At 44.4% G+C, this 27,939-nt stretch overlaps 4 protein-coding genes across 11 annotated transcripts; 1 reads left to right on the forward strand and 3 right to left on the reverse strand.

The window, feature by feature from the left end:
- Nucleotides 1–1,124: 1,124 nt before the first annotated feature.
- Nucleotides 1,125–9,075, forward strand: fam117ba (family with sequence similarity 117 member Ba). The gene is made up of 8 exons (XM_029138641.3): nucleotides 1,125–1,578; nucleotides 3,614–3,845; nucleotides 4,580–4,663; nucleotides 4,786–4,896; nucleotides 5,740–5,883; nucleotides 5,962–6,169; nucleotides 6,246–6,366; nucleotides 6,468–9,075. Exons 2-8 carry the CDS (start codon nucleotides 3,825–3,827, stop codon nucleotides 6,691–6,693), a joined length of 915 nt encoding a protein of 304 aa, XP_028994474.1. The 5' UTR covers nucleotides 1,125–1,578; nucleotides 3,614–3,824; the 3' UTR covers nucleotides 6,694–9,075.
- Nucleotides 8,976–17,302, reverse strand: ical1 (islet cell autoantigen 1-like). Of its 7 annotated transcripts, none has more exons than XM_029142717.3 (15): nucleotides 17,152–17,302; nucleotides 16,515–16,547; nucleotides 16,255–16,429; nucleotides 14,270–14,342; nucleotides 13,900–14,023; nucleotides 13,611–13,809; nucleotides 13,400–13,525; nucleotides 13,229–13,327; nucleotides 13,052–13,137; nucleotides 12,564–12,616; nucleotides 12,213–12,257; nucleotides 11,646–11,876; nucleotides 11,015–11,299; nucleotides 10,836–10,928; nucleotides 8,976–10,749 (listed from the first exon to the last, which is right to left on the reverse strand). In XM_029142717.3, the coding sequence occupies exons 2-15, from the start codon at nucleotides 16,520–16,522 to the stop codon at nucleotides 10,634–10,636; spliced, it is 1,713 nt and encodes a 570-aa protein (XP_028998550.1). In that variant the 5' UTR covers nucleotides 16,523–16,547; nucleotides 17,152–17,302; the 3' UTR covers nucleotides 8,976–10,633. The 7 variants fall into 7 exon arrangements, 6 of the variants coding, with proteins under 6 accessions (XP_028998550.1, XP_028998554.1, XP_028998551.1 ...); XM_029142721.3 differs by having other exon boundaries at nucleotides 11,646–11,846; nucleotides 17,152–17,301; XM_029142718.3 differs by having other exon boundaries at nucleotides 17,139–17,281.
- Nucleotides 17,303–18,301: 999 nt separating this feature from the next.
- On the reverse strand, nucleotides 18,302–21,476 carry wdr12 (WD repeat domain 12). The gene is made up of 13 exons (XM_029143101.3): nucleotides 21,284–21,476; nucleotides 20,916–21,010; nucleotides 20,721–20,815; nucleotides 20,531–20,637; nucleotides 20,243–20,358; nucleotides 19,998–20,152; nucleotides 19,872–19,917; nucleotides 19,708–19,793; nucleotides 19,464–19,604; nucleotides 19,173–19,278; nucleotides 18,961–19,093; nucleotides 18,769–18,841; nucleotides 18,302–18,682 (listed from the first exon to the last, which is right to left on the reverse strand). The coding sequence occupies exons 1-13, from the start codon at nucleotides 21,322–21,324 to the stop codon at nucleotides 18,605–18,607; spliced, it is 1,272 nt and encodes a 423-aa protein (XP_028998934.1). The 5' UTR covers nucleotides 21,325–21,476; the 3' UTR covers nucleotides 18,302–18,604.
- Nucleotides 21,477–22,772: 1,296 nt separating this feature from the next.
- On the reverse strand, nucleotides 22,773–27,412 carry nop58 (NOP58 ribonucleoprotein homolog (yeast)). Of its 2 annotated transcripts, none has more exons than XM_029142770.3 (15): nucleotides 27,227–27,412; nucleotides 26,632–26,708; nucleotides 26,489–26,541; nucleotides 26,160–26,284; nucleotides 25,942–26,078; nucleotides 25,683–25,747; nucleotides 25,417–25,551; nucleotides 24,806–24,951; nucleotides 24,501–24,627; nucleotides 24,190–24,353; nucleotides 23,951–24,085; nucleotides 23,649–23,710; nucleotides 23,390–23,538; nucleotides 23,187–23,296; nucleotides 22,773–23,105 (listed from the first exon to the last, which is right to left on the reverse strand). In XM_029142770.3, the coding sequence occupies exons 1-15, from the start codon at nucleotides 27,269–27,271 to the stop codon at nucleotides 23,049–23,051; spliced, it is 1,587 nt and encodes a 528-aa protein (XP_028998603.1). In that variant the 5' UTR covers nucleotides 27,272–27,412; the 3' UTR covers nucleotides 22,773–23,048. The 2 variants fall into 2 exon arrangements, with proteins under 2 accessions (XP_028998603.1, XP_028998602.1); XM_029142769.3 differs by having other exon boundaries at nucleotides 23,187–23,299.
- Nucleotides 27,413–27,939: the final 527 nt, after the last annotated feature.

Consider the following 27,939-nt stretch of genomic DNA (forward strand, 5'->3'; position numbering starts at 1 on the left):
ATTTTCTGGTTATGTGGAAGAAACATCCAAGAGTCTTCCTGAATGTCTTAATTGTTTTAATGTACAGTAGCTACAAGACGTGTTTGAGTGCGGTTATGGCTGTTGACATTATCTTTCCACCATCATGTTAGTAGGTCCGGTCACATTAAATCACCAGCTCAGGCAGTCAGGCATTGCAAACGTTTATATAGTGTATTTGTTTATTTATTGGGAAATTGTTATGAAGCAATTAAAGTACTTATTTTAGGATGTTTGGAATCTGTGAACTGACCTTTTAAATATTAACCAGAGCCCATTTACTCGTTAAATGATTGACTGTATTTATTTATGCACTGCGCTGGCAGCAGGCTGTGTCTAGAGTTGAACCCAGCTTGTGTTATTGCGCCACCGTTTCGGGAGCCATACTCGTTTTAACATGCATCAAACAGAAGCGGGAGCAGAAAGGCCAGAGGCTGCGTTGGAACTGTGGCGCTGAATAAAACATGTCCCTCCGGTTGCAGCCCGACCGACATTAGCTCGCTGACAAGCCCCGCAGGTGGCACGAGTGGACGCAGGAGGGAGACATTTCCCCTCCTCCGCTTGTTTACGTCCTCGCGCCGCTCTCCGCCGTCTGCTCCACGCGCCCCAGCAACTGCAGCATCAACACGCGCGGCGCAGCGACGGCGCGCTACGTCACAGCGCTGCCACGGCTCCGGCAAGTTGGACGGGAGGAGGGAGGACGGGGCCGGAAACGGTCAGACTTGCCTTCACAATAAAATATGTTTTTTTTTTTGGCGACGTTGGGAATGTGACCCCTTGTCAAAGCCAGCAGAGTTAAGTACAGTTCGAAATACTGACTACAATTACAAGTAGAAATAGGTGTCCTTTTTTTGATCAAATACTAGTAGAGGCTTACTTTGAAGAAAGGCACAAAACAAAGTACTACCCAAAAGCTAATACAGTAAAATTGTAAAACAAAAAAAATATGATGAAATGATATCTAATTTGACAGCAGGACGTCAACACGTGCTGTTTAAACAATACTTGAAGCAACTAACTACTTGAAGCATTTGAATGTTATGACTATTGAATGTTTTATTATGAAACCAACAAGTGGAACCGGCGGAGCTAGTTTCCGCGTGCTTCACACTGGTCCTCCTCTCGTCGTGTCAGCCGGGGCTAGCCCAGCATCACCGCCTGCTTCTTTCTCCCTCCTCCGTGTTTCCAGCGCGCCTGTTCCTTTCATTTGGTCGTGTTATGACCCCGGATGGTCTCTGCGCCTATTTTTTAAATTAAATCGACTTCTACTTTGATCACGAGGCGTGTTTTTGGACGCGGCTTCCATCCATCCACGACGCCGTGGAGGAGGAGGAGGAGGAGGAGGAGGCAGGGTGCGAACACAGCAACGCCCATTTTGACACCCACTGAATCCGCTGCTGCATCCACGAAGACGCGCCGCCGTGTCTCCCGCGACCGCCTGTTTACACGCCGAGCACGAGCCCTTCCAGCGGAGCGGCAGCCGCAGCGATCGACGGGGCTCCGCGCCGCAGAGGCTCCGTGGCCGCCGGCGAGCAGCGCCGTTGGGTCCCCGTCCTGCAGGTGAGCGCGTTCCTCCTGCCGCCGCTCGCGTTCGGCCACAACAAGCTGCGTGTGCGCGTTGCGCGTTGCGTGTCTGAACTGGCAGGAGCGTGTTTTCGTGATATGTTCGTGGGGGTGAGCGAGCGTGGCCTACATTACGTCTGCAGGAGCGTGCACCGGGGAGGGTTCTATTCAAACACAGAGCTCTGTTATTGTCCACGCGTGCGGAGGAGACGTGGTGTTTAATAATGTCGGGGTTCTATTTATTTTATTACATTATTTATATATAGTGTCAACCTTACATTTACCGACGCGGGTAAATGAGCTGTAACCTGTTTGGTCAATCAGGAGAAACTTCTGTTTATTAATTGTATTGGAATTCTTAAATAATAGATTGAGTGTTTTGACAGTAGATTAAATATTGGTGTTTGACATTAAAGCTAAATGAGATGTTTCTATAATCTATAGACAACAAACCTAGTGTGTTTACATTCAGGGTGGACTGTGATGCATCTGATTTAACATTACTGCTACACCTACTACTACTATTACTACTGCAGCTGTCAGCCTACAGTATACTGTACTGTAGTGTGGTGTACTGTAGTGTACTGTAGTGTAGTGTAGCACGGTGTTGATTTCAGGAGAGATTCCAGGATGCAGACAGACAAGCTCATAGACTGACGATGCTCAAACCCTTAGTTTACACTCGCACAAACCCAGCTGTTGTGTTAATGAAGATCAGTCGGCCCAGTTCCCTAGCAACAGTGATGTGCACCGGTCAAGGCCCTGCCAAATTTAGATCCAGATCCTGCTAGACGCCGCTGTGTTTGTGTGCATATGTGTGTGTGTGTGTGTACATGCATGTGCAGGTTCAGGTAGATTCAGTCCCCACTGTAAGAATCCAAATATGTCCACATCCTCGTCCCTGTCGGCCCCTTACATGCATGACAGTGGGGTTTGTTGTTGTTGCAGTTGGCCTCTATAAAACCACACAATGTGAATATGAACGTACAAATTAGGCGCAATTTTAAATCATTTAAGTAATTTGAAATAAGACAATTTGGACAAAGGCTTTTGCTTCTTTAAAAAACCCACTAAAGTAAACCATGTTTGCTTTGATTAATTATATTAATTACAATTAAAGGCTTGCTGTATGTGGGAGTTTAGTTGTGCAAGGTCTTAAACCTTACCTTTGAGATAACTGTTGTCATTTGGCGCTATATAAATAAAATTGATTTGAATTAGATATTTACCATCTAACTGGGATTACCTAAAACCCACAAATTTAATTTACTTTCTTCCTTATCAAAGCTAAATATGCAACTGTTGTCAAATTTCTTTCAGAAACTAGTGCTGATCTGTAGAGTCTGCAGTGGACTGAGCTCTGGTGTCATGCTAGTGCCAGATGTATGATATGCTCCTTTAGTATCATAATATAATGTCTATTAGTATTACATAAATAAAAGCAAGTGTTTTTTTTACAGTAGGAGACATTAAGCAAAAAAATCCAAATCAAATGATTAAAATTAAATATTTTTTAAAATTACATATTTACAGCTACAATATAATTGTCATTTATATGATTCATATGTTTTATAAAAAGTAATAAACAACAAATTACTGTCAACAAAAATAAATAAAGGTCACATTCCCTAACGTTTAGTGGGCCCTTTTCATGGAATATTCAAACAGTTCTTTCCCTTGCGGAGGATTAATATGATTATTTTACACAGCAAGAAATATGACATCAGGCTGAGCCTGCTGAGCCTGTACCGCAAACGCTGCTGTTTTTACCAGCACTCCAACCAGAATGCAGGGCACAGTGCAGCCCCTCCCCCACGTTAAGCTGCTACAACGGCATGGACTGAGGTGTGTGAGGGAGCTGGGGCATATGCACGGCACGGATTAACATCAATCCGGCAGCGCACACACTCCCAGACACAGGCCTAGACAGCCTGGAGCTTAGCGCGCAGCCCAGCGGGAGGTCTGTTGGTTTGTTGACGTGTTGACAAACAACTTGTTTACGGCTCTGCGCTCGTCTCGTCTTCCTCCTCAGACTGCACCAGTGGCCTTAACCTCCTGCATCCCTGTGGTCCTGCGGCGCCCCCCGCCCCCCCAACCTCCCTCTCCGAGCTCCCTGCTCATCATTCTCCTCTCTGGTCCCCCACCATCGCGTCCAGCTGTGGCCCTCGCAGGGCGCGACTGCTGGCGCTCACCTGACAGGTCCCTGGCCTCAGGACGACAGCCAGCACCAACACGTTCCCTACATGAGGGACAAAGCAACGCAGGTGAGCACCGGGGCCCCGCTCCAGACCTCCTGTCCCTATTTATCTATCGCACCACAAGAAGTACTGAAATGAATGTTTAACTCGTGCAGTCTAGCGTATAGCCTATTTTTACTTTAGAAGGTTAGCATGCTAATATTAGACTTAGCACACAGTGCAGCTGATGCTCTTGTGTTATGTCTTGTGTTTTGTGCTATGATATTAGTATTTCATCACAGCTCATGCAGTAGTTGTTGAGTTTTAGTGTTGATCAGTAGTGGGAAACACACAAAGGTGATAGAAATGTGATATGGAGTCATTCCTATTGTCTAGACCCTGTTGGTCAGGTAAAGCAAAGCCCTGGAGTCTGGAGTGTTGCCGTACTTATGTAATTATAAGATGTACATGTGTTCATGAAGCAGGAAATCAAAGCAAGGAGGTTGCAGGCGGTTGCATCATGGCCTCTGCCTCTCACTGTCACTCAGGGACTGACTTCAAACCAAACTGACTTTAAAAAGGTCAGACGCGAGCTGTGTGATATTTAACAGCAGATCAGGAAACCGGTGGTTAAACAGACCAGTTGCCTCTGGTGAGATCTGCTGTTAAGTGTGCTGTTGTGTCTCAAGCTGAAACTGCAATTAAAAAAGGACTTTGTTCTGGTTCTCGTTGCAGCCTCTTTACCACTGCGCCTCCTCGTTTGGCTGTTTCTTCGTTTTTTGCTCAGATGTGTATTTCACCAGTGTGTGTTTGTGTGTCAGACCCCCAGGGCCTGGGCAGATGAGAGGAGGAGGGGCTCTCACAAACGCTCGGCCTCCTGTGGGAGCACCGACCAGCTCAAGGAGGTCAGCGCGCATTTTTGTGATGTTTGGGCCTGAACAAACAAGGAATTATTGACGACGGGCTGTGTCGATGCGGAGCACTGAGTCTGATGTCTGCCTTACAGTGTGTGTGTGAACCTCCACAGATCGCCAAACTGCGTCAGCAGCTTCAGCGCAGCAAACGCAGCAGCCGCCACCGGAGGGACAAAGAGCGCAAGTCTCCGTTCAATGGCAGCCACACCATCATCCAGACGCAGGTGAGCGGTGTGTGTGTGTGTGTGTGTGTGTGTGTGTCTGACCTGGAGCATTCTCGGGACGTCCCATTTTCTCCCCTCGTCCTTGTGCACGTATGTGTGTTAAGTTTGAAACATGAGGTGGGACCTGCAGCAGAATCGCTGGAACTGGGTTTGTCTGACTCCAGACGCACGCACACATGTGCTGTTAGTGCAGTTTCCTGCGTTTAACGCTCCCTGTAGAGGGGAGGGGCAGCTGTCCTGGTTTCTGGGCCTACCCCCTGAGATGAAGACTGAAAAGAGCTGCTCGGGACCTCATCCACTTTACCCATGACGCATCATAGGAACATATTTAGACGCCCAAAGTTGCATAAAATCTCTTCAAAATGTGTCATCTGCTGTAGATTCCAAAAGAAGTACGTTCGAGCCCTGTGGACATCAGGTGCACTGCCACAGGCTACAATTCCCTGAGCAGCTGAGCTTTAAGGCTGTTTGGATTTATTTGGGGGGTGCAGACAGTAAAAGCCGCTGAATTAGAATTAGATTCAGCCCGTCCAATCCCGCCCCAGATCTGGTCGACAGAAAACTGGCTGAAAAAACAAACGGGAATAATGACGAAGGAAATCGGCTCCAGCGTGAGGCAGAATCTGTTGCACAATAAAAAGGTTTACGAGGTGGTTTGCGCGTCAGCACTAGTGAGGTTTTTGCAGATGTCACACATTAAAAAAGATTTTTCTGCGCTGAAGTACTTAATGATTCATCACTAGTTACAGTTTCCCGTCATGTGGTGCGGGTCAGAGCCGGTGGAGCTGTTGGTTCTGGGAGTGTTCAGTCTTTATGATGCTGATGTCTGTGTCTGTTCTGCAGTCGCCTATGCCCAAGACCATTCTTATACCCATCCCCATATCCAAGTCATCGGCTCCTCGATTCCGTAACAGCGTGGAGGGCCTGAACCAAGAGATCGAGCGCATCATCATCCGAGACACCCCAGAGAAGGACGAGCCCATCGTGGTGAGACGCGTTAACTGCTGTGCTGTCGCCGCCTGCAAACGTTCCGCCTTGTTAATTGTGACCCGATGTGTCCGTCAGCCGCAGGATGTCCCAGACGGGCACCGCGCGCCCCCGCCCCTCCCGCCGCAGCGCAGCAGCAGCACCCGCAGCATCGACACCCAGACGCCCTCGGGGGGCGGCCTGAGCGGTAACCATAGCAACTGCAGTAGCCGACCCGACTCCATCTCGCCCTCCTACCTCACCGTCCTCAACGACGCGGGCGGAGGCAGCCCCTACGAGGAGAAGGGTGAGCTACTCCCCACTGACCTTACCACCACATCTCTGCAGCTGGCCTTGACCCTTGACCTTTATGCTTTCCTCAGAGCTGGGTCCCTGCTCCCCACTGCCTAAATACGCCGCCTCCCCCAGACCCAACAACAGCTATATGTTCAAGAGGGAACCTCCAGAGGGCTGTGAGAAGGTCAAAGTGAGCGAGGAGTCCATGTGAGTGCAACGGGAGAACACCAGCGACAGCACCATTACAGTAGCAGGAGTTAGCTTCTCTTAGCTTACGTGCTAATCATTTCTGCTTTGTGTGTTACCAGGCCCAAAGCTCTGCAGGAGATTCCTCCCTTCCTGTGTCCCGACCGCAACAAGGTCAACTTCATCCCGAACAGCGGCTCTGCCTTTTGCCTCGTCAGCATCCTCAAGCCCTTACTCCCGGCCCCGGACCTGGGCTTCCGGTCCGGGGTGGGCCTGCGAAACCTGTCCCCGTCCCTGGTGCCTCTGTCCACCCAGCCCTGCCTCCTGGAGGAGCCCGAGAGCTTCTGATGAGTCCTTACAGTCACCACAGCCCCAAAAACAACGAAAATTACAAAAAATAAAAAAGATTTGAGAACGTTCGAAATAAGGAAAACAACCCTTTGCTCCAAAAAATGCCTTCAGCATGCCAGCTAAGCTCTTCTGATGTCCTTATCTTGTTAAAAAAGCGCTTCCCACTGCCTCTCCTCCTCAGACGACTACAGCGTGAACATCCTGCAGCCCTGAGCAGGCGGCTGCAGCCAACATTTCATCGCTTTCTTCTACCTTTAGTGCTGGTCATGTTCTGTTTTTTTTTTTTAGGAGGAAAAGGGTTGAAAGGGACTACCTTTGATTTCATCGTATTATACCATGGCGCCTTTCCACGGACATATCTCTTTTTCTATCTGTAGTTATTTCTCTTGATATGAAATATGCCTTCCATTACAAAAAAGGCCGCTGGTTTCCTTGGCGACCAAGAGATTGACCACGGAGGCTAATTTTGGTGCTGCCAAATATATCGTAGCAAAACTTGAAGGGTCGTGATAGGAGACAGTAAACATGTGCCTGATACTTCAGACCGCTCAGTTTCCCCAGACTAGCTAGGTGCTCGGGTCGTGTTTGAGCTTTAGCCTGACGCACATGATCGTTGCACTGCAGTTGTCACAGATACACACACACACACACACACCTAAGAGCAGGGCCAGGCTGGAAATGCACTAGCAAGGTGGCGCAGATACAGTAAATATGTGCGCCACCTGTTCTCTTGGACCCACCGGTGTCATCGGACTGGGCCCTGCTGGGAGGTGTGTCTCTGCGGGAAACACAGGCCAGGGCTTTGATGTGCAGCATGTTCAACCTGTGTCTGCTTACCCCTCCTCCTCTGTCCACGCGCCAGCCTTTCCTCACGACGACCTTTTTTTGAGGCCAGTTCACACTTTCCACACCCCCCGCTGGACTGCAGAACATGACGCTTGACCCTCAAAGGGACGACATGATCACAGATACCGACGGCAGCCCTACGGATGCAGGAAGTGTGAACTGGCCCCCGCCTTTCTCCGCCACCTCTTCACGTTCCTACTTTCTCCATCCCCTTGTCTCCTTCATCACGCTGATTCCCTTTTGTCTTGCTCGGCTTGTGCTGTGAAATATGCCCAGAGGGGTCCGGTCAGACAGACCCTCTGGCCTGCAGGGCTCCAAACATAGAGAGAGTGAACTCTAGTACTACACTGCAGACCACGGACGTACTGTATGTCCCCTGATAGATTGATGGTGACCCGTGAGTGGAGCTGTTGGCCTACACAGAGGCAGCTTAGCAAAGCAGCAGTAGCATGTGGATCAGGACACGGTGTGGGCACATTTTAGAAACACTCGGAGCCCAGTGCATAATCCAAGGTGTTACACATGTAAAAAGCTCTAAAAGTCAATTTAAGTACTTGAAGTGAGAGGCAGCCAGCTGTGTCGAATAAAGTAAATGAAGCCGAGATGGTAGAGATCAAAACAGAGCCACGACTAAATTAATACACAACACAGCTAAAGAACTACTTACTGGCCTTCGAGGCAGATGGAATCCTAGATTAAGTTGATTTAATAATCTATCCGTTTGAGCATCTGATGACGGTCTGAAGTGTAGTTCTGGCATTAGCAGCCTCTTTGTGCTCTGGCCCAACCTCTTGTAAATGTCTCTATTAGCTGACTGTGCCTGGTCCGGTGGGTTAGGAATGTACTGGATTTGTAAATATAGAGGCACAATGTGTTTGTATAATCGACTGACAATGATATGTATCTGAATGAGTCAAATGTACCATATAGCCCTCCCCTGCCCCCCCTTCCACTGAGTACTGTGAATTACTACATCTCATTATTGTGAGTACTAATGTATTTATTTATAGGACAGGAGTGTAATTGGGTCTTCAGAGAATATCAGTTAATAGATCACATCGTCATCTCAGGTTTTCGGGCGCACGCTGACACGTCTGCACGAGAGCAAACCAACAGCTGCTGACTATGTAGCCTCACGCAGGCCGAATCCTGAGTGATGTAAACGTGTAGCAGAGCAGAGCCAGAAAGCGTGGATGTTTGTTCTGTGACCTGAAGGAACAAGCGCTGATGAGAGGCTCCTCTCTCTGGGACACAATCACACCCACAGCGACGTCTATCATTTTTAGATAAACAGTGTGTTTGCAATGTTTACAAGAATTAGTTTGACAAAGCAGATTCATAAAAGGGGGAAAAAAAACAGATTTATCGCCAACCTTGTTTTGTATTATTCCAAGTGGAAAAACTGCATTTTGGAATGAAGCTCCACACAGTGATTCTTTGTTTGCTTGTCTGGTTTATTGGAAATAGAACTGCCAAGTTTTCATCTGTTAAACCCCTAGAGTGAAATAAAAAGGCATAGTTGAATTAAACAAAGTGTTTGTGATTCACTTGAGAAATACATTCAGTTTCGAAGTGTAAATCCAAACTAAACTAACAAACACTCACACAGAGGCTTCTTCTGCCAAGAAGCACAAAGAGCAACAACAAAAGTACAGTAATGACAAATATATAAAAGTGTGTCTCTCACAAAACAGAAATGTATCCCATAATGCACTCTGCTCACCTTAGGTTCACTATTCAGGTAATAAATATTGTTTTATTTTCATAATATTCTCCATAAAACTCCTGTTAGTCCCTTTAACCATTAAACCGAGGTGTAAACATTCACAAATGTCAGTCGGAATAGTGGGAAATAAATCTACATCAGGCGGGTTATGAGAACATAGTAACATGTCTCCAGTGTTGATTCTTACCCATTAAATATGTTCCTACATTTGTGTGCATCTCAAAGTACACAAGGGCTAATATGTGTTTTCAGTAGTGTATGCATTTCATCTTACATAAATATGCTTTGTGCAGCAGAGGTTCAGCTATTTGTACAAAAATAATAAAACCTTGTGGGCCTGCGTTAAAACTTCAATCTACAGGACATGAAAAACAAAGGCTTCATCGTTCATTCACACATTTTTCTTGGCCTTGGACTTATTGTGAAAATGAAACAACAGAAAGCACAGAAGATTCTCTTTGTTACTTATTTAGTCTACCAGAATCTGGGGTGAAGGGGAACTGTTAGAAAGCCACATGAAGAGTTTGGTTTTCCCACACTGCTTGTAATCTGATTCCAGTTCTTAGTTCGTTTTGTGCTAATGAAGGCTCAACGACAGGCTCAGGGTAGAGGACACATGAACCTGACGGGACCTGTTGGCACCTGAGGGTTTGACAGAAACTTTGTGTCTTAACCCATTCTGCAGCTCCATCTAACCCAACACAAACTGTCCAATGCACTTCTGTGTGATAGTCATGTGCTTCTACCCTAACAGAGTAAACAGTATTTGTAACATCCTTGTGATGTGTGCACACAGCAAACTGAGACACACCCACACAACCATTATTAAAACACGGCATGGTCCAAAATCAACCTGTAACCCAAACACACTGACTAACTGAAGCTGATTCAACTAATAGTGAAAAATCACAAACCACAAGGTCCTCTGGGTGCAAATGAGTCAGTTACCAGTTGGAGAAAGAAGCTGTGAGGAGGAGGCTTCTGTTTTCCCAATGGTATTAGCGAGCATGAACACATCTCCTGATATCGCACATGGAGGAGCAAGAGTGGGTGTAACATCTGACTGTGTTTATTACTGTGTTCCTTTACTGTTTTAAATGAGAAGTTGCTCCAATACACACACACACACACACACACACACACACACACACACACACACACACACACACACACACACACACACACACACACACACACACACACACACACACACACACACACACACACACACACACACACACACACACACACACACACACACACACACACACACACACACACACACACACACACACACACACACACACACACACACACACACACACACACACACACACACACACACACACACACACACACACAGCTTCAGGCATTGAGCAGCTCATCTGCAGATCGGCCTATGGCATCCGGGTTGGAGAGAGGGTCGAGGTCTGCAAACAGGTTGAACCAGGCCGACATGTCTTTGGATCCACCTGTAGCAGCTGTGTATTTTCAGACACATACACACAATAAGTATGTTTACTGTGACATACAACCCCACAGTATGAGACAGTTGTGGGAAACTTACTATTGTCTGCTGAGCTTGGAGTGGACTGAGATAGATGGCTCTGACCAGGAGGCTGCAGGGGTGGAGCTTGGAACATAGGGGGAGTTGACCAGCCTGAAAACCAAAGCCACATCCTGTTTTGGAAAAGCAGTCGGTGTGGTGCAGGAAGCTAATGTGCCCAGCAGTGGGCAGCATCTGACCTGTGGCGCTTAGACTGTGATCCAGGAGCTGAGAAGGCAGGAAGCCTGTGGGGCTTGGGGGATTTGAAGGCAGAGATGCTGCTTGTCCGCTGCCTGTCGCCCCTGTTCCAGCTGGAGGGTCAAACATCCCGAAAGCATCCTGCCACTCTTTACTGAACTCATCGCTGACCCCAGGCCCCGGACTCAGAAGGTCTTTGAGGAAAGCCATGTCCCCCCTCTCGCCTTCTTCCTCGTCCAGTCTCAGCCCTGAAGACTGGGGCAGACCATCAGAGAGCAAACCACTACCTGAAAGGGGTGAACGTGGAGAAAGGGACAGCTAATTAGACTAGAGATGGACGAGCTGATGGGGTACTAGCACAGTACACACATAGTGGGGGTCCTGATCTTCCAATATCAATCTTACACCCCTGATGCCGTACAGTAACTAAAAGCTCAGCCAACGCAACTCAGAAGTGAAGGAGATGCTCTTCTGTTTTTCACAAAAGATAAAAGGTGAGGGAAAAAAGGCCCCAGGAGAGTAGGCCGAATCCAGATCCAAAGTGTGCAGCGGCAGAGATGAAATCCCAGGAGAGCAAACCAAGCAACTGAACCAGTGAGCAGCCTTGGGTCAAACAGCAGACAGGTAGTTTACCAGTGAGGGACAGCTGCGTGAAGCCGGACAGGCTTCTCGAGCCCCAGAGTTCAATTTGGTTTCCAGCATGAGGAGAAGGCAGTTGCTGTGGCTGGAGCAGGTAGTGTGCTGGAGCTGGGAGCTGCATCTGTGGCAGATCGCAGGCCATGAGCATCAGGCTGTCGCCAGATTCCAGGGGTGCTGTGCTTACGTCCTGCAGGGCTTGAGTGGACGCGGCAGTAGTTAGGTGCGCTGGGGTTAAAGGGACATAGAGCCAACAGGCATCCCTAGCAATGTTGGACAGATACTGGCTCCAGGAAATACACACGTACATTCACCATTGACATAATGCCCTTTAATAAAACTTTTCTAACAATTCTAACCTCAGTCCTAAAATCTCTTCATGACCCTCAAACTTTGCCATAAACGTCCCTTCAAAGTTGGGGACCAGCCAAAGGTCCCCACTAAGTTATAAACGTCCCTTCAAAGTTGGGGACCAACCAAAGGTCCCCACTTTGTCATAAACGCCTTGATAGAAAAACAAGGCCTTTGGTCCCCACGTGTAAATGCGCACACACACAAACTTACCACCATGAATGGTTTGGTGCTGTCCATCACTGCTGGGGGTGGTGTCTGAAATAGAGAAATGTTATATTAAACACTAAGAGCAGCCAGTGAAGGATGCAAGCAACATGTTTTTAACTCATGATCAAATTTGTGGGTGGATACATCCGAAGTTTAACACAAACATGTGAGGAAGAGCAGAAACAATAGTCAATAGGCATACATCACCCTGTAATCTACATGATGGCCCTATATATAAAGATAGATGTGTGTATCAGATTTTAACAACTGATGATATTTCAAATATAATTCTAAAGAATCTCTAAAATAACAAAAAACAAAATAATGTTTTAGCCTGCAGGGGGCAGCACATACCTGCATTAGAGGAGCTTCCTGCTGGCTTGTCGTCATCATCCAGTGACACCAGACTAGGAAAGGAAGGAAGGAAGGAAGGAAGGGGAGTAGTTAAACAAAGCTGAGTCAAGGAAACTATTAGTGTTTGCAGTAGCCTCAGTTTCTACTAAAATGTTTAAGTATTCTATGTCTAACCTATCCCCTGCCACACACTTGTAGGGAAACATGGGCATAACTTTGGCCTCACATTGGATAAAGACATAGCTGAGGTTAATGAGGCCACAGATACGGACACGGGGGACAGCAGAGAGAGCGAGATGAAAATACAGAAATGGTCACTGACGACAACCCAAGTGTGAGAGTAGAGTGGAGTGGCACAAAAACAGAGACAGATGGTACGACAGCATGTGTGTGTGGTAGAACTTGGTTCAGTTACACAAGCCAGACGGTTTCTGAATTTTCTGGTTAAACTGACTAAATATTAAACCGTTAAAAGTGGATTCTCTTACTTGTCTGTGTTGATCTGTATTGACTTCTCTTTCTTGTCCTCCTGCTCCTGGGAGTCTGTGATCTGCTCCAGTGGATCTCTCAGCTCCTGTGTAAACACGTAACCTGTTACTGTGTTACACTGCTACAGCCACAGCAGCAAAGAGCTCTACACGTCATACTGTCTGCATGCGAGCTACCTTTAGTGTGGTGAAGTTGTACGGTACATGTCCTCGGAAGGCCTCGTGGATTCCTGACATGGAGTGGGCCGTCTTCTCCCAGAACTGCAGCAAAGTCGTCTGCCACAAGAGGGAAAGCATGAATGAGAGAAGCAGTTTGAGTGTGCATCTTCACACTTTACTGGTACACACCTGGTAGGTACAGAGGGAGTGGGACAGCATGTTGCAGCGGCTGGCTCCCAGCATGTCCACCTTCTGACACACATCATTTTTGAGCTTCTCAAACTGACTCTTTGTCCCTCTGACCTGGGCTTGGACCTGACGGTGCACACAATTAAATACAATTTTAAGAACACACACACGTATGTGAACTAACGTTGACACTCCTTGGAACATTCCCTACTTTGCGGAACTTTTCCAGCTGTTTGTAGGTGTCTGGGTCCAGTTCTTGGGAGACATCTTTCATCCAGAGCAGAGCTCCTCTGTACTCTGTCCGGGATTTCTCCATTCGGCTGACTGTCAGCAGGGTGTCAGCGATGGCCCGCCGCCTGAACGTCTCCACCTCCTGGTACAAGCGATGCAGCGGTGGGCAGAGTGCCATCCTACGCAAAAGATACAGTGGTGGAAGCTGAGGATGGTTTTAAAAGCTTAAACTAGGTACTGTAGGTTTAACATTTAGCGCGGCTTCGAACCTCTGCTTGGCTGAGGTGCACAGGGCTTTGCTGGTGGCATCCATCATGTTTCCAGCTTTGGTGCGATCATGTTCGGCCTGGAAGCGCAGAAACAGTCCAAGCTCGTTTTCCTCCTGCGACAAACCTGGAGAAACAGCTCGAAGTTTGAATCTCTGTCAATTCACGCTTCAACAATTAATGTAAAAATATAAAACAAGATATTTAGACTTTAAACTCTCTTTCGCTTAGAAATAACATATTAGACAGACATTTTTTAAACAATTTTTTTCTATTTATCTTTTTTGATCTTGTGACTCATCTAAAATCATAACAGGAGCTCTTCATTTCAGATGTTATCATCGAACAGGGTTTAGTTTTGTTTGTTACTCACGTGTAATCCTGTCCTGGTACTTCTCAATCACCTTCAGGAGCTCTGTGCATGTAGACTGAACTGAGCGGAAGAACTGCAGAGGCAAAAAAGTCTAATTAAAGTAAGAACTTTTAAGCAACTGTTACTTTTATTTCAAGACATTCTGCGGTTTGACGTTGGCGCCTTTGTTTCAGCAAGGCATACTGTTCACCCTGTCTGGTCAGAGAAGCTAAAAAAACCAGCGTGCGTTATAGCAACACAGGTTTCATGGCCAGTGCTGCTGTTTAATGGAAATGGAGGAGCAAGCAATAAAAGTGTCACCTTGACTTTTAGGGCCTAAGATGAAGGCGCCAGAAGAGTGTGTATGTGTATGTGGGTTTATATAGATTTGGCCTGAGTTTGGCCTCAATTTTGGATCTAAAATCACTCAATCATCATCAAACTATAACAAACATAAAGACCAAAGGAGTTGTCACCATGTGTCAGCTAAAAAACTAAAACATGGTATATAACACTAAAGCTTTTCTTCACTGCACAGCTGGAGTAGCTCAAAGATTGTGATGTGTTAGCTACTAGCTATGTCAAATGACATTTCAGATATATATACATGCAAGTATATTTATCTAGGTGAGAGTAAACAGTCAACTTCTGTATTTACATTTTGACGATACATTGACAAATACATTTTTAATTATAAAAATATGAAAATATAGCCCATTTTGCATATTCATCAATATATTTACGTAATTATTTCCATCTGTTTCCTATATCTTTAACCACGGTCAAGCTAAAGACAAAGCTACAGCCTCTGTCAAAGCAGAATCACAGAGAATTAAGACAGATGGAGGAGCTGACCCTAACGTGTGTTACTGATTAACTGTAGAATCAACAGCCGTCACCTTTAGTTTGTCTGCCTCAGCAGGAGTCAGACACCTGTTGGAGCCAGGGCCCTGGCAGCGTACAGGTTCCTATTTCTGTGTAACACGCCTTTTTAAATGTTTATCAGAGACATGGAATACAGAACACAGTGTGTGCACCAGGTGGTTGCTCTGAGTCACAGCAATACGGCAGAAAACAAACATGCAAAGATGTTTCTGCCGTAGTCTTATTTAAACTGCCATCAGAAAAACTGATGAGAAAAAGAAATACTGTATAAAAAAAATCCAATTTTCTGTTCACACAAGAAGCTCTTAAGTTGCAAAACAACAACAGGTCAGATGAAATTTGAAAATGCCCTGAGGCAACGTTGAGATAAAAACCAGAGATCAGGTTAGCTGCCGACCAGAAGCAGCTCCAAATCTAATCTGCTCCTGGTGATTCTACGGCTCCACTGGGTCACACGGTGCTCAAAGTCAAGATAACATGAGGAAAAACAATAACAGAACACACAGAGCTGCTTTGCATCAGATACTGGTAATTGTACTTTTGCTTTTGTCTTTCACTGTCCCTTTCTCTCACTTTCTGTAACAAGCAAGTGCTCAGTTGAGAGACAGTGAGAGCAGGAAAAAAGAAATGCGATCTTGTTTCAGATCAAACAAAAGCCTCAGTGAATCTCTAGTAGCTCAGTGAAACTCTATCGCGTCCCGGCCTCACAGGGGCCGGGTCAGGCAGCTTGTCACAGATAAATGCCAGCCTGAAGCCAATCCACACCGATGGCGCCGGCGTCTCTTGTTGTCAGCTGCGATGTGATGCGAGACATCACACGTATAATTAGGCAATTTGAAATTAAACAGCAAGAAAGGAGCTCTGCAAACAAGGGACACCTTGAACCAACATGACGTAGATATTCAGCCTCTGCGTTTGCAGTGCAGCTTACATAATGTGTGCTCTCTTCAAAAATACACACAAGCCTCATTTTATTTTTAGATTTACTTGTGTGTATTGCTCAGACAGTAAAACATGCCAGTAAAGTGTGGGTGGTGACTAAAGCAGTTCCCTCCCTGGTGCAAAACAAAAATACAAACAGGTTTCCTAATCATAGTGAATTCTTATTGTGTGTCTCCTACCTCCAGCTTAGCATCCAGGTCAGCGTCTGACGCCACCACATACTCGTCCTCCTTCTTGCCCGTGGCTTTGATCAGGACCTGCTTGGTCTTCCAGAACTTCTTCTGCATGCGGGCCATCACAGAGCTGTCCTCGCTGAGCAAAGCCTGGCCGCTGCTCAGCATGCCTGCAGAAAACCTGCACCCAGAGCAGCTGCGTTAGGCAGTGGCACACACAGACAGGGGTTTAATTCATGGGACAGTACTGAGACATTCGCACGTACCCCTCCATCGGTGGATGTGTGCCCTTTTCTGTCCTGGAGACCAAAAACAAATGTTTAGACAGATCATGAGGTTTACATCTGACCACGTGACGTTAATGATTCCTCACTTCTTTAAGTTGGGTGACGACGCATAAATGCTTTACAAACTGAATAAAATGCAACCTTCCCTGAGACACAACAGCAGGAATACGCGCACAGCCGCCAGCTGTTGCCCCGGTGCTAAATAATGCGGGCGTCTGTGGCCACTCGCTGATGCCGAGAGCCGAGAAGCTAGTCCGCCGGAGCTCCGGCAGCAGCGGTCACGCACCTGCCACCTCACGGAGTCCAGATGACCCAGGTGCAGCTAATGTTACTAAGCTAGCAGCGGCGCCGGTGGAGAAAAGTAACTCAGAGAAAGACGGGACGCAGCTCTGACCGCAGTGAGTCACGGGAACAATGACAGGGCGTTAAACTAGAAACAAACGTAACAAGAACGTAGATGGATTGCGGAATATCAGCTAACTTAGTGAAGCTAGCAAGCGTCGCGGTCAGCGCAGCGAACCGTCGCCGAGTCCGTAACTAACGGTCGAACGACGCGGCGACTCCGGTGCGCGTCTTACAGCGGCGCACGTCACTAACACGGACCTTTAAACGCTACCTTGCTTTTATTCGTGTCCGCCCGTCCCAGCATCGATTCAGCGTCAGTTAGCCTCCTCTGCTGATAGCCATCACCATCTGAGTCAGAGAAGCAGGATATGTAAAGTAGCTGCACGTGCGCCGTCTGGCCGGACGGGGCCGCTGCTGCGCAGGTCACAGCGGAGATCGTCTATTTGAAACAAGCTCCGCTCAATAGTCGGATTTCATTCGATATTCATCGCACACTTGTCCGTTTATTCATTTCCCTTACTGTGTTTGTTTCGTCCACATTAGAGGATGAATTTAATCGCGGTACTATCATATTATAGTATAGTATAGTTGAGTATATGAGTAGGACAAAAATGAGGCAGAGTGAGAGCTCGTCACACAAACTTCTTTTCTTGTGAAACAGATGAAAAGAGGACCAACTCCAGTTTATCCACAAAGTACCTGTTGTCCTCCCTCATCATTATCTCCCCATTGACTCTAAGGACTTAGAACTTTGGCTGCGTTTATCCATATAGCCTCAATTGTGGGAAAGCAATGTTTTGTTTGATGTTTGAATTTCCAGCTCACAGTAAAATAGTCTTAAAAAACAGAAAAAGTGCAGAAAAACACGCCTAGTATTATTGTCTGTGACTTTCTAGCTCTTATGTGTGATACCACTTTTCACTTGATGTTATATTAACCATGTTTCACGGGGCACAAATTACTTGCTCGTTATCAGTGAAGCTGCCCCTAAGCTATAACTTTAAGGTAGTGTTTGTGTTTAGGTCCACACCCTCAAAGTCTGTGTGTGTACAGTATAGACTTCATAAAGTCACAGCAGATTTTCATTTAAATTTACTGAATGTGCAGTTGCAATCAAGGAAAGAATGGTATTAAAAGGGTTGTCTGAAAAAAGGAGATAAAAATTTGATACGCTTAATGACATGGCTGATGTTGACTAAAAAATTAACTTAAATGTATAGAAAAATAATGCATAATGTTTTTTACAACTTAAATTTGAGGGTGTCAAGTGTGTGCAGGCAAACAGGGAAGATGCAGCTAACTGGCTAACTGTAGCTGTAAAACAAGTCGAGCTGGAACCAGGGCTAAGCACCACATAATATGGAGGAAACATTTTACAGCTTAAGGCAGAGAAAATTAGATTTCGTTATTCTTATTAAACATACTCTCTGGCCACTTTATTAGTTGTACCTGTACAGTTTGATCCAATACACCAAACGCTCTGTAACTGTTCATTCAGTTATTTGTGTCTGTATTGTTTGCATAAAATGTTACATGTTTCAGGTACATAACTTCACAAGACAACATTTCAGGAAACAATTAATTTATAGTTTTCTTGGGTTACAGGAAAATAAAGATAATCCATATGAAAATATGTGTAAAACCTAAGAGTGGGGAGGATAAAGGAGCAAAGTATGCCCAATAATACAAAATTGTCTGTTCTGGATGTGTGCAGGCTGAGGAGCCTACGCCCCTGCATCAGTCTGACAAGGAGAGTATCTGTAGGTGTACAGCTTGTTATCAGCACCTCCGCTCAACATCACCTGAAAACAGAAAACAAGCAAGCAACAGGTTATGCACCAACTTCATGGCAGGAACCCTTTAAAGAAAACCGCTGCTGTTGTCGTACCCCGCTTTCTGTCCAGTCCACACAAAACACTTTGTCTTCATGGGCAGACACATCAAACAGAGGAGCCTTACAGCTGAAAGACAGTACCAGCCACATACAGTCGTTACATTTACTCACTTGATTCCTCAAAATAGCTGTACACTATAGTTGCTAATAGGTTAGCAACAGATGTGAATTATGTGCTTTACACACCTTCTGGTGTCCCACAGTTTGACAAGGTTGTCAAGTGAACCTGAGACCAGCTGGTGCTCATGTGCAGGTGACCACTTCACAGCGGTGACCCAGCCAGTGTGTGAGGTCAGAGACAGCAGCACCAGGGACCCGTCTGGAAAGGAAGCATCATTAGCCCAAAAAAGGGAAAGTACCCCAGAGTAACTCCAAGGGGGGTGTAACACAGTGTGTACCTTTGGTGCGAGGGTCCCACAGCCTGATGTGTCTGTCAGTGCTGCCTGATGCCAGCCGTCGACATAGTGGGGAGTAGGAAATGCAGTTAAAGACTTTGCTGCCCATCTGCAGAAAAAGAAGAAGACGTCAGGCAGTGAGGCAAAGAAAGTTATTTTACTGTAACTGGACCATAATAATTAAATCTCACAGTTCAACATTTGTTTTTTCATTATAGCATGATTTGAGCAAAATCACAAAAAATGTTACTATATTACAGAACTGAAAAAGCACCAAACCAAGATCTGTCTCACCAATGTTGTCTTTGTCCCCCCTGTCTCGAGGTCCCACACTCGAATGGTGTGGTCCCAGGAGGCACTGCAAACTTCTTCACTGTCACTCCACAGGACAGAGGAAATGGCTTCATTGTGTCCAGACAAAGTCATCAGGGGAGTCTGTGTGAGTGTATGAACAGACAGTAAGAACTTTATATTATATACTACCATCCCTTTAGGTCCTTCAGATTTTTTTCTCCAATATCTGTGTAGTTTGACTCACTCTGGTCAGTCCCAGCTGTTGTGTCTTCTGTTTCTTCCTCGGCCTGTCACCGGGTTCTTCAAACTCTTCTGCTTCATCTGTAAGCGCTGACAACAAATGACAAGTGTTGGATCTCTGCAGAATACTGCTTTTTGTTCAGAAATGCTGACTTTCTATGAACATACCTGTTGACCATATTTTCAACATTTTGTCCCAGGAGCCACTGCAGAACTGAAAAACAGCAACATAAACATTACTTAGACCAATTAAAAACTGTGATTTCTTTATTTTGTGCCCCTTTTAAACCTTACCTTTGATCCTGTTGGGTCCGTGGCAACAGTGTCAACACTCCCTGCATGTCCCCGACAGCAGTGTCTGGCCTTCACTTTGTTCATCTCAGAGTTCCACTCCCATAGCAGGATGGTTTGGTCCAGAGAGGCCGTTAGCAACAGAGATGTTAGACTGTCTGCACACATGACAAGCACAGTTTGTTTTCAGAATTTTCAGGTTGCAATTATTAATTAGAGCAGAGGTGGAAACATTCTGTCCTGCGCACCTCTTTTGACCCAGGCTACATCTTTGATGACATCTGTGTGTCCAGGTATTACTACCATCACTTTACCCTCTATGGACCAGATCCTGGCTGTTTTGTCATATGACCCTGTCAAGATCCTAAACAAAAACACATTGGAAAACAAAGCGTGTGTCAACTTCACAGTGACACTAAAACTTTGGTTTAATGAGCTTTGAACACACAGATAATGATGTTACAGTGGATGAATACAGCTGTATTGAAACAAACCAAATGCTGATGCTATGAACTGACTGTTACCCATTATCTTACCATTCAGCATCTGCATCTACTGAGCTAATCCAGTCATCGTGCATCATACACTCCTCAGGCTCTGGGGCTGTGATTCGCTCCACGTATACAATCTCCACCACCTCTTCCTATAAATGGATTATAATGCACACATAAGGTCCCGTCTTTCATAATATATCGCTCTAACCACATGCACTGAGGCTCATCATACCGTTGATATGCCCTCTGTCTCCATGTGAATGGACAGCGGCACCCGCAGGAATTGTCCCTGAACCAGAAAGTCGAAATCCACTTTGCTGTGAGATGCTGTAGGAAAGACAAAGAATTGCAAAAACTGCTTTCAGATCAGATGTTTTTTGTGCTTAATCTCACTAGTACAATTTAAAATTAATTACTATTAATTTACCATTTTTAGACTCTAGTAGTTTGTTGATAAGATTGCTGAGGTCCTGAACTTCAGATCCGGCTGGGATGGAGAATGGGACATCATCTACAACATATCTACAATAAAAGAGACTTGGTTGATCGATGCTTGTCTGAATATTTCACAGATTTGTCGTCATGTTAACAAACGTTTAGCTAAATCACAAGATAATTGCTAAATGCAGAGGGTAATTGTTTGCTAATTACCGTTGATAGTACACATGCGTAGCTCAAAGAACGTCTGAACCCTAACTAGGTTTTACTGTTTTACTACAAGTTATAGCTAGCTAGCCAAACTGCTAGCAATTGCTGCCTTTTTCGTATATTTCGTCAAAGAAATCCAGAGCTCACCTTTGGTCCTCTGTGGTGAACCTCGCCTGTAATTGCGACATTTTCCTAGTGCTGGCTTCCTCTTCGATAACACGTCTATAATAATATTTATTAAGCCCAACTACATGTAGCTCATCTGATCCTTCATAACATCAGACTCTCGTGCTGCTGTGCCATGTGGTACTGGGCAAGGCTGGAAGTGGAGCTCCGATCGCGTCGATCAGTGGTAGACGTTCTGACCGATGATCATCTACTAATGCCTGGCTATCTCGAATTTAAGTATTTTAAGATTAAAGATTCAAAAAATTTCCAAAGGGAAATAATTTAGCTCCCTGGTACTCAGTGACATCACTACCCTGGATATGTCCTACAATAGCAGAGTCATGGAGATGACAGGACTCTGAGTTGTGCCTGAAGTCTGAGGTGTACAGGGTGAAGAGGAAGGAGACAGGACTGTTGCCCTCTCCTGTCCCTGCACCTAAATGCTTTCTTCTTTTCATTCTGTCATGGGTGACCCATGGCTTGTTGTTAGGAGTTTTTTATCAGGTACATGGGTGTCCACGAAGATAATTATATAATCTGTGACACAGTCTGTCAATCCATCAATGTCCTCCCCATGAGGTTCACAGACAGTCCCAGTCAGTGTCTTCAAAGCAGCTCTGCAGAGCAGCACAGTCTTCATCTGTCCACCTTTTAACAGTTGTAATGGGGGCAGGCTGCCTATGAACCTCAGGTGTTTATTGTGGCAGCAGATGAATAAAATTGTGATCCGACTTTCCCAGAGGGGCGAGGGCAGCGAAAGAGTAGGCATCTTGAACATTAGCCTACATCAGATCCAGTGTCTTCACACCTCTAGTGGGACAACTCAAACTGGGTGAATGCAGGAAGGAACTTGTCGAAGCTGGTGTGATTAAAGTCACCAGAGATCATAAAGAAAGCGGCAGGATGTCAGGACTGCAGGTTGGAGACGAGTGTCTTTATGACATCATATGACAAGGCAGCTTTCATCGTTAATTTAAATATTGCTGCATAACACGTAAAACAAATACATAGTAATATTTATAAATGCCTGGCAAAGGCCACTAAACTTGCTCCCTATTGTGCAACATCACTACCATGGCAAAATGTTGCAGCAGCGCAAAGACATTTAGTTAAACTACACCTTAAGAAGCAGTGTGGCAGAGCAGTTCATCCTGACTAATGAAATAAGCCAACCTGCTTTATTGGCCAGTTAGCAGCTAACGGTGTTCACAATGTTCACCTTTCATGGTGGTGATAGTATTTACTTTTATTTTCAAATGTGACGCTTTCAAATTGTTTCCCTTTCTACTGACACTTCTTACACACCCCATGTAACTAATGTAGCCAGGGGAAAGAATAAACCTATTGAACTACAGGTAAATATCAGCAAATTGACAGCTCTGATATAAAAATAAAAAAGCATAAATCAGGTTGAAATTTATCAATACTATCAAATTTAAGTACTTGATAGTAAAATAACAAAACAAAATTACATTAAAAAAAGTTTATTTTACAGGGCAGATGTTCATTGAGACAATAAAAGTTTAATTATTTGGAAAATGTTTTCAACTCATTGTTTAGCACAGGATATTATACAAATCTGATACAGATGTGTCCACAAATCAAAACATTGTCAGGATCAACAAACTAGATTAGAAATTTAACAATACTGTATGTCTGCAATTGCCCTTGTTGAATATAAATGCAATATTCAAAACTAAAATGACAAAAATAAAACTGAATATATACACATTCTCCATCGTGTTTAATCTTCTTCCTCCTCTTTTACTTTCTTTTTCTTCTTTTTTTTCTTCTCTGCTGACTGCAACAATCAAAACAAAATTAAACTGGTGAAAACCTAAATGGATCATGAATTATAAATAAACATGAGTTGAAATCTCACCTCTGTTACTGTAACCACCTCCTCCTCCTCGGGTTCATCTGCCACTCTCTTCTTTTTCTTCTTTTTCTTTGGGGGTTCCTCAGCTGCTGCAGATGTTGTAGCTTCTTCTTCTACTGGTAAAATCATTGAAATTGAACACCTTGAGCATCACATCATATTTCATCTCAAAACAAATAATAAAACAAGTGATTCAGTCCACCCACCTTGTGTTACTGTTTCCTTTTTGGCCTTCTTTGATTTAACTACAGGTGTTACAGGTTCCTCAGCCTCCTCCTCTACCTCCTCAAACTTTCTCTTCTTTGAGGTTGTAGGAATAGTTGATTCACCAGACGGATCATAAATTTTCACTTCACTGGGGGGAGGGAACACATGGGTATAACACCATTTGTCTACATAATAGTAAGGGTAATAATAAAGTAATAGGTAATTCATCATGGAAATTAGTCATTTGCGAGTATTCACCTCTTGTGCTGGTATTTGTCTGCCTTTGCCATTGCCTTGCCGGTTCCACTGATTCGTCGTATCTACAGGAAAAAATGAGTTAAAAAAAAAAAAAAAAGCTCAGTAATGCAAAGGAAAAAAAGAAAACCGTAACTGCATATTTGACACATTTTGGGAGCAGACATTTAGTAGAAACCAACAATTTCAAGACCCACCCACAGAAAAATAGTCAGATATAAAAACTATGATGTGCCTATTTTTTGTTTTTTATCATTATTCTTGATATACACAATATTTATAATCTGTGCTTTTGCTGTACTTACGCCCCTCTCCTCCAGCTGGCGCAATCTAGCCTCAAGCTTGGCTCGGTTCTCTGCTCCCATTTCAGCATTTGTGTCCTCTCCCAGGGCATCGTAACGAATAGCCAAAGCTGCTTTAGCCGCCAGCATACGCGAAATCTGGATAAAACGCAAGAGCATGTGTTTATTATCCAACCATACATTCAAATGGTCATAGACGTTACAGTAAAACATGCAGCCTATTTACTGCAGGTTCAGCTCACCTTGCCCTTATTTTTGGCAGTGGTCTGACCCACTAAAGATGCATGGTAGATGAGACCATACTTGGGTGTGTCTTTACGAGTCTTCAGTGCTCTGAACAGAGCCTTCTCTGCTCCTAGGATTTGTACTGTGGAAGCTGGGTGCTTAGCCAGATTCAGGAGTGAACCTAAATTAAGAAGCCACATTTAAACATGTTCCCATTATTACCTGCTAAATTCAAGCGCAGAGAAGGTGACTTAACACAATCAGGTTCTGTAAAGTGGCAGAAACTTGTCATCACTGCTTAGTTGGGTTTTACATTGTCATGACTTACCAGCATGCGAGATGAGCCGAGCTCCAACCAGTTCACCCACCATTACAGTCAGGTTGGGGGCGATCGCCATCATTCGGTTCTTTAGGTAGTCATAGAGCTGTGCGCGGTATTCCGAAATCTCTATCACCTGAGGAAAGAAAGTGTGTCAAAAAATGCCAGGTAAACATACGAGATAAAAGAGCTGACAAACACTTTGTAGCACCACTGCAGTAAGGAGCAAACAGGTCAGATGAGACACTTAAAAAGGTCCTATTGACTGTTAAAATTCTTAAAACTACACTAAGTAGCGGAAATAAGACACAAACCTGATCACACAGGTGCCTGATGTTACCAATGTCCTCCTCTGACACTTCTGTTCCCATGGAGATTTCAGCAGCCAGCTTCACCTCGGCCTCGATTTCCTCGGGAATGATTTCAGACAGATCCGAGCCGGCTACGTTTGTGCGGTCACCTGGATGGTGCACAAATATTTTTCTACTTAGCAACTGACTATTCTAGAGAAACTGAAACACTTTCACAAGCGAACGATACTTCATTGGTCCCAAACGTTAAATTAAGAAATCCATATAATGTTTGTTATTGTAGATACGCTTATAAGACCAAGCAATGTCTTTAGGGTTCATGTCTTTTTAGTTTGTGTGTCCTGGTCAAGGAGACTTAATTATTAAAAGCAGGAGAACCCCAGACCATGAATTACAGGTACTACTAGAGTATGAGCTGGTCCATAGTAAAGTTGGCCTGGGTTTGGACACTGTATAACAGGAGGAAGATTTTAAATTAAACCGGTATATGCAAGTTGCATAACAGGATAAATCAGGTCTGGCCATTTTGCAGTTTGTTCGAAATGCAATTGACGTACCTCTTACAACACAATCTTTTCAACCTCTAAATATGATGGTAGGAGTTTATTATTTACCAATGTGGCGGACAGTTTTGCAGTAAGCCAAGTTATCTGTGATGATTTTTCCAAGCTCTGGAAAATGCCAGCCGTACCACTCCCTGCAGCGCATGATGTAGTTATTGAGCTCTTTATCCAGGTCATCCAGAAGAGCTAAAAAACAAAATAAACAAAAAAATAACTGAATTAAAGAGTTTCATACTAATTCAACTTTGGTCCTTTTGCTTAAAACCCCTTGATACTGTCACCAACTGCATTTTTTTAAATTACCATAACATACTTACAAATAGCTTGCACAATCATAGTATCCACTTTGTCTGGACTGAACTTCAGCTTGTAGCGGGATAAACTACAAAAGGAAAAAAAAAGAGAGACAAGGGTTAATTAATTGATAGGCTGATTTTCCAACTTTTATGTTGCTTCTGGAAATTAGTGCCTCAGTGGTAGTGACGAATGTTGGGTGAATCTACAAAGTAGTTTCAGAACACATGTATAATCACAGGCAACAGTAGTGTTTATGTAATAAATCTGTGCAACACCAACCTGTGAGCCAACCCCAGAGACATGGCACTGATCTCTTTGGGAGGAAGTCCACTGATCAGACTCTCCATTTGACTCCTGATGCATCTCATCAGTTCAGACACAGCCGGGCTGTGGACACAGCTCAGGTCCATCTTTTCCTGAAACAAAAAATCCCTTAGTAACACAAGTCTTGCAAATAAGCCACCAAACGTCAACTACATGAACATGAGGATGCTTACTTTTATAACTCCACCCAGCTTTGCATCACTGATTGCTAGCTGCTCGTGAGCCTCCTTAGCAACTACCTTCTTCAGCACTTTCTTTAGACTCTTGCCAATTTTCCCCTCAACCAGGGCAGTGGCAGCTGAAAGGTACAAGTAATTGCATTGCATCACTAAATAGAAATGGTTGTAAAGACTGTTTCTATACACAGTGCAAGATGTGTCAAATATATTATGTGGTCTCAGTGGTAGTGACGAGTACTGTGAAACAGCTCATAGAATCATCACACACAGCAAGAGAATACATCACAGACCACAGGTGTACATTCGATTAAATAGATAAGTACCTGCTAAGGCTTCTGTTGTGTCCTGAAACTTCTCGAAGTGCTTCAACTTCACACTGCAGAGACAAGCCAAATTCATATTTACTGTACATGTAGTATGTAATTTATCCACCAACGACCACTCACTGTCCCACATGCATACTTACATTTTGTTTGCTTTTTCTGGCGTTTCAAACTCTTTATACAGGCTGTTCACCTGCTGCAGCTTGGACTCATCAAGGACCTTAAATGCAACCAACAATCAATATTCGATGTTATGCACTAAAAGAAGATTTCATTCTTTAACTGGCCAACATGTGATATGTTAATAACAGAAGTTAAAGGATATCTTAAGTAATATTGTCGTCACAGTCGCACATCTTAAAATATGTGCTTATAATTATACTACGTGTTTGAGCATTTTGTTGCAAAACGCTATTGCTGTCACGACTTTTGGTAAATGCTCCCCTCAGTGTGCACACGTGGTGCCAAGGCCTTTAGCCGCTAACTACGTGTTAGCCGGTGCACTAGCAAAGGCACACAGGTGAAGAAACCAGCTTAAATATGCACGTTTTTGTATTTGTGTACTAAAAAAGCAGATTTCTCATTCTGATCACTACCATTATAGCTGCAGAGAAGCTAATTTCCATGACATGTAGACGTGTAGTGCAATGGCTAAAATAAGCTAGCTGAAGTAGCAAAGTTACTGAAAAACAAGTTAATACAATGTTAAGCGACAGAGAACAAAAACATAATACATACTTTGAATATGGCGTAGCCAGCCGCGGTCTCAAACAACACGAGCATTGTGGCAGCAGCTCAGTTACAGTTATAAAGCTTGTAGTACTCTCTATAATGAGAGCGCTCACGTTTTCCTCACAGCCACCACGCTTCTGCTCCCAGTCTGCCACACGCGGCGCGACAAGACCAGGAACTTGCCCGGTTGCCAGTTCCGCTCACCGAAATCACCCTTTATCAGTCAAACAAGTATGGTTGTGGGGTTATTTCAGTGGACTTTAACTACAATTCATAAATGTTTGGATGTCCATGGAATTAAAAAAAATGTTTATGTTTTATTATATGCCAAAGACTGCAATTTACCTTTTTTAACTTTAGCTATATAAAGTATAGCAAAATAGTATGAAAAGGAGTGCTACCTAATTTATGACACTTTTCATATACACGTTTTGATCGTGTTTTCCAGAACATGACATCATGCTATCTATTCCATGTAACCCTTGCATACATGTCAGATCACTGCTTCTTTTTGTCTAATTTTAATTCTAGCGGATTTACCCCTCTTTGGCAACGCACTAGAGGTTTTACACCGAAGCTCGCGAGATGTTGTCGCAAATAAACCGGCGCTTTAAATTAAACGTTACTTAAAATACAGACAGAAAAACATCGATATTATTATTTACAGTCTTCGCAAACTGATTAACTTAATTTTATGTAGTTATAACTGTATCACACGT

This window comes from Betta splendens, chromosome 2, assembly GCF_900634795.4.
Source record: "Betta splendens chromosome 2, fBetSpl5.4, whole genome shotgun sequence".
Classification (NCBI taxonomy): domain Eukaryota; kingdom Metazoa; phylum Chordata; class Actinopteri; order Anabantiformes; family Osphronemidae; genus Betta; species Betta splendens.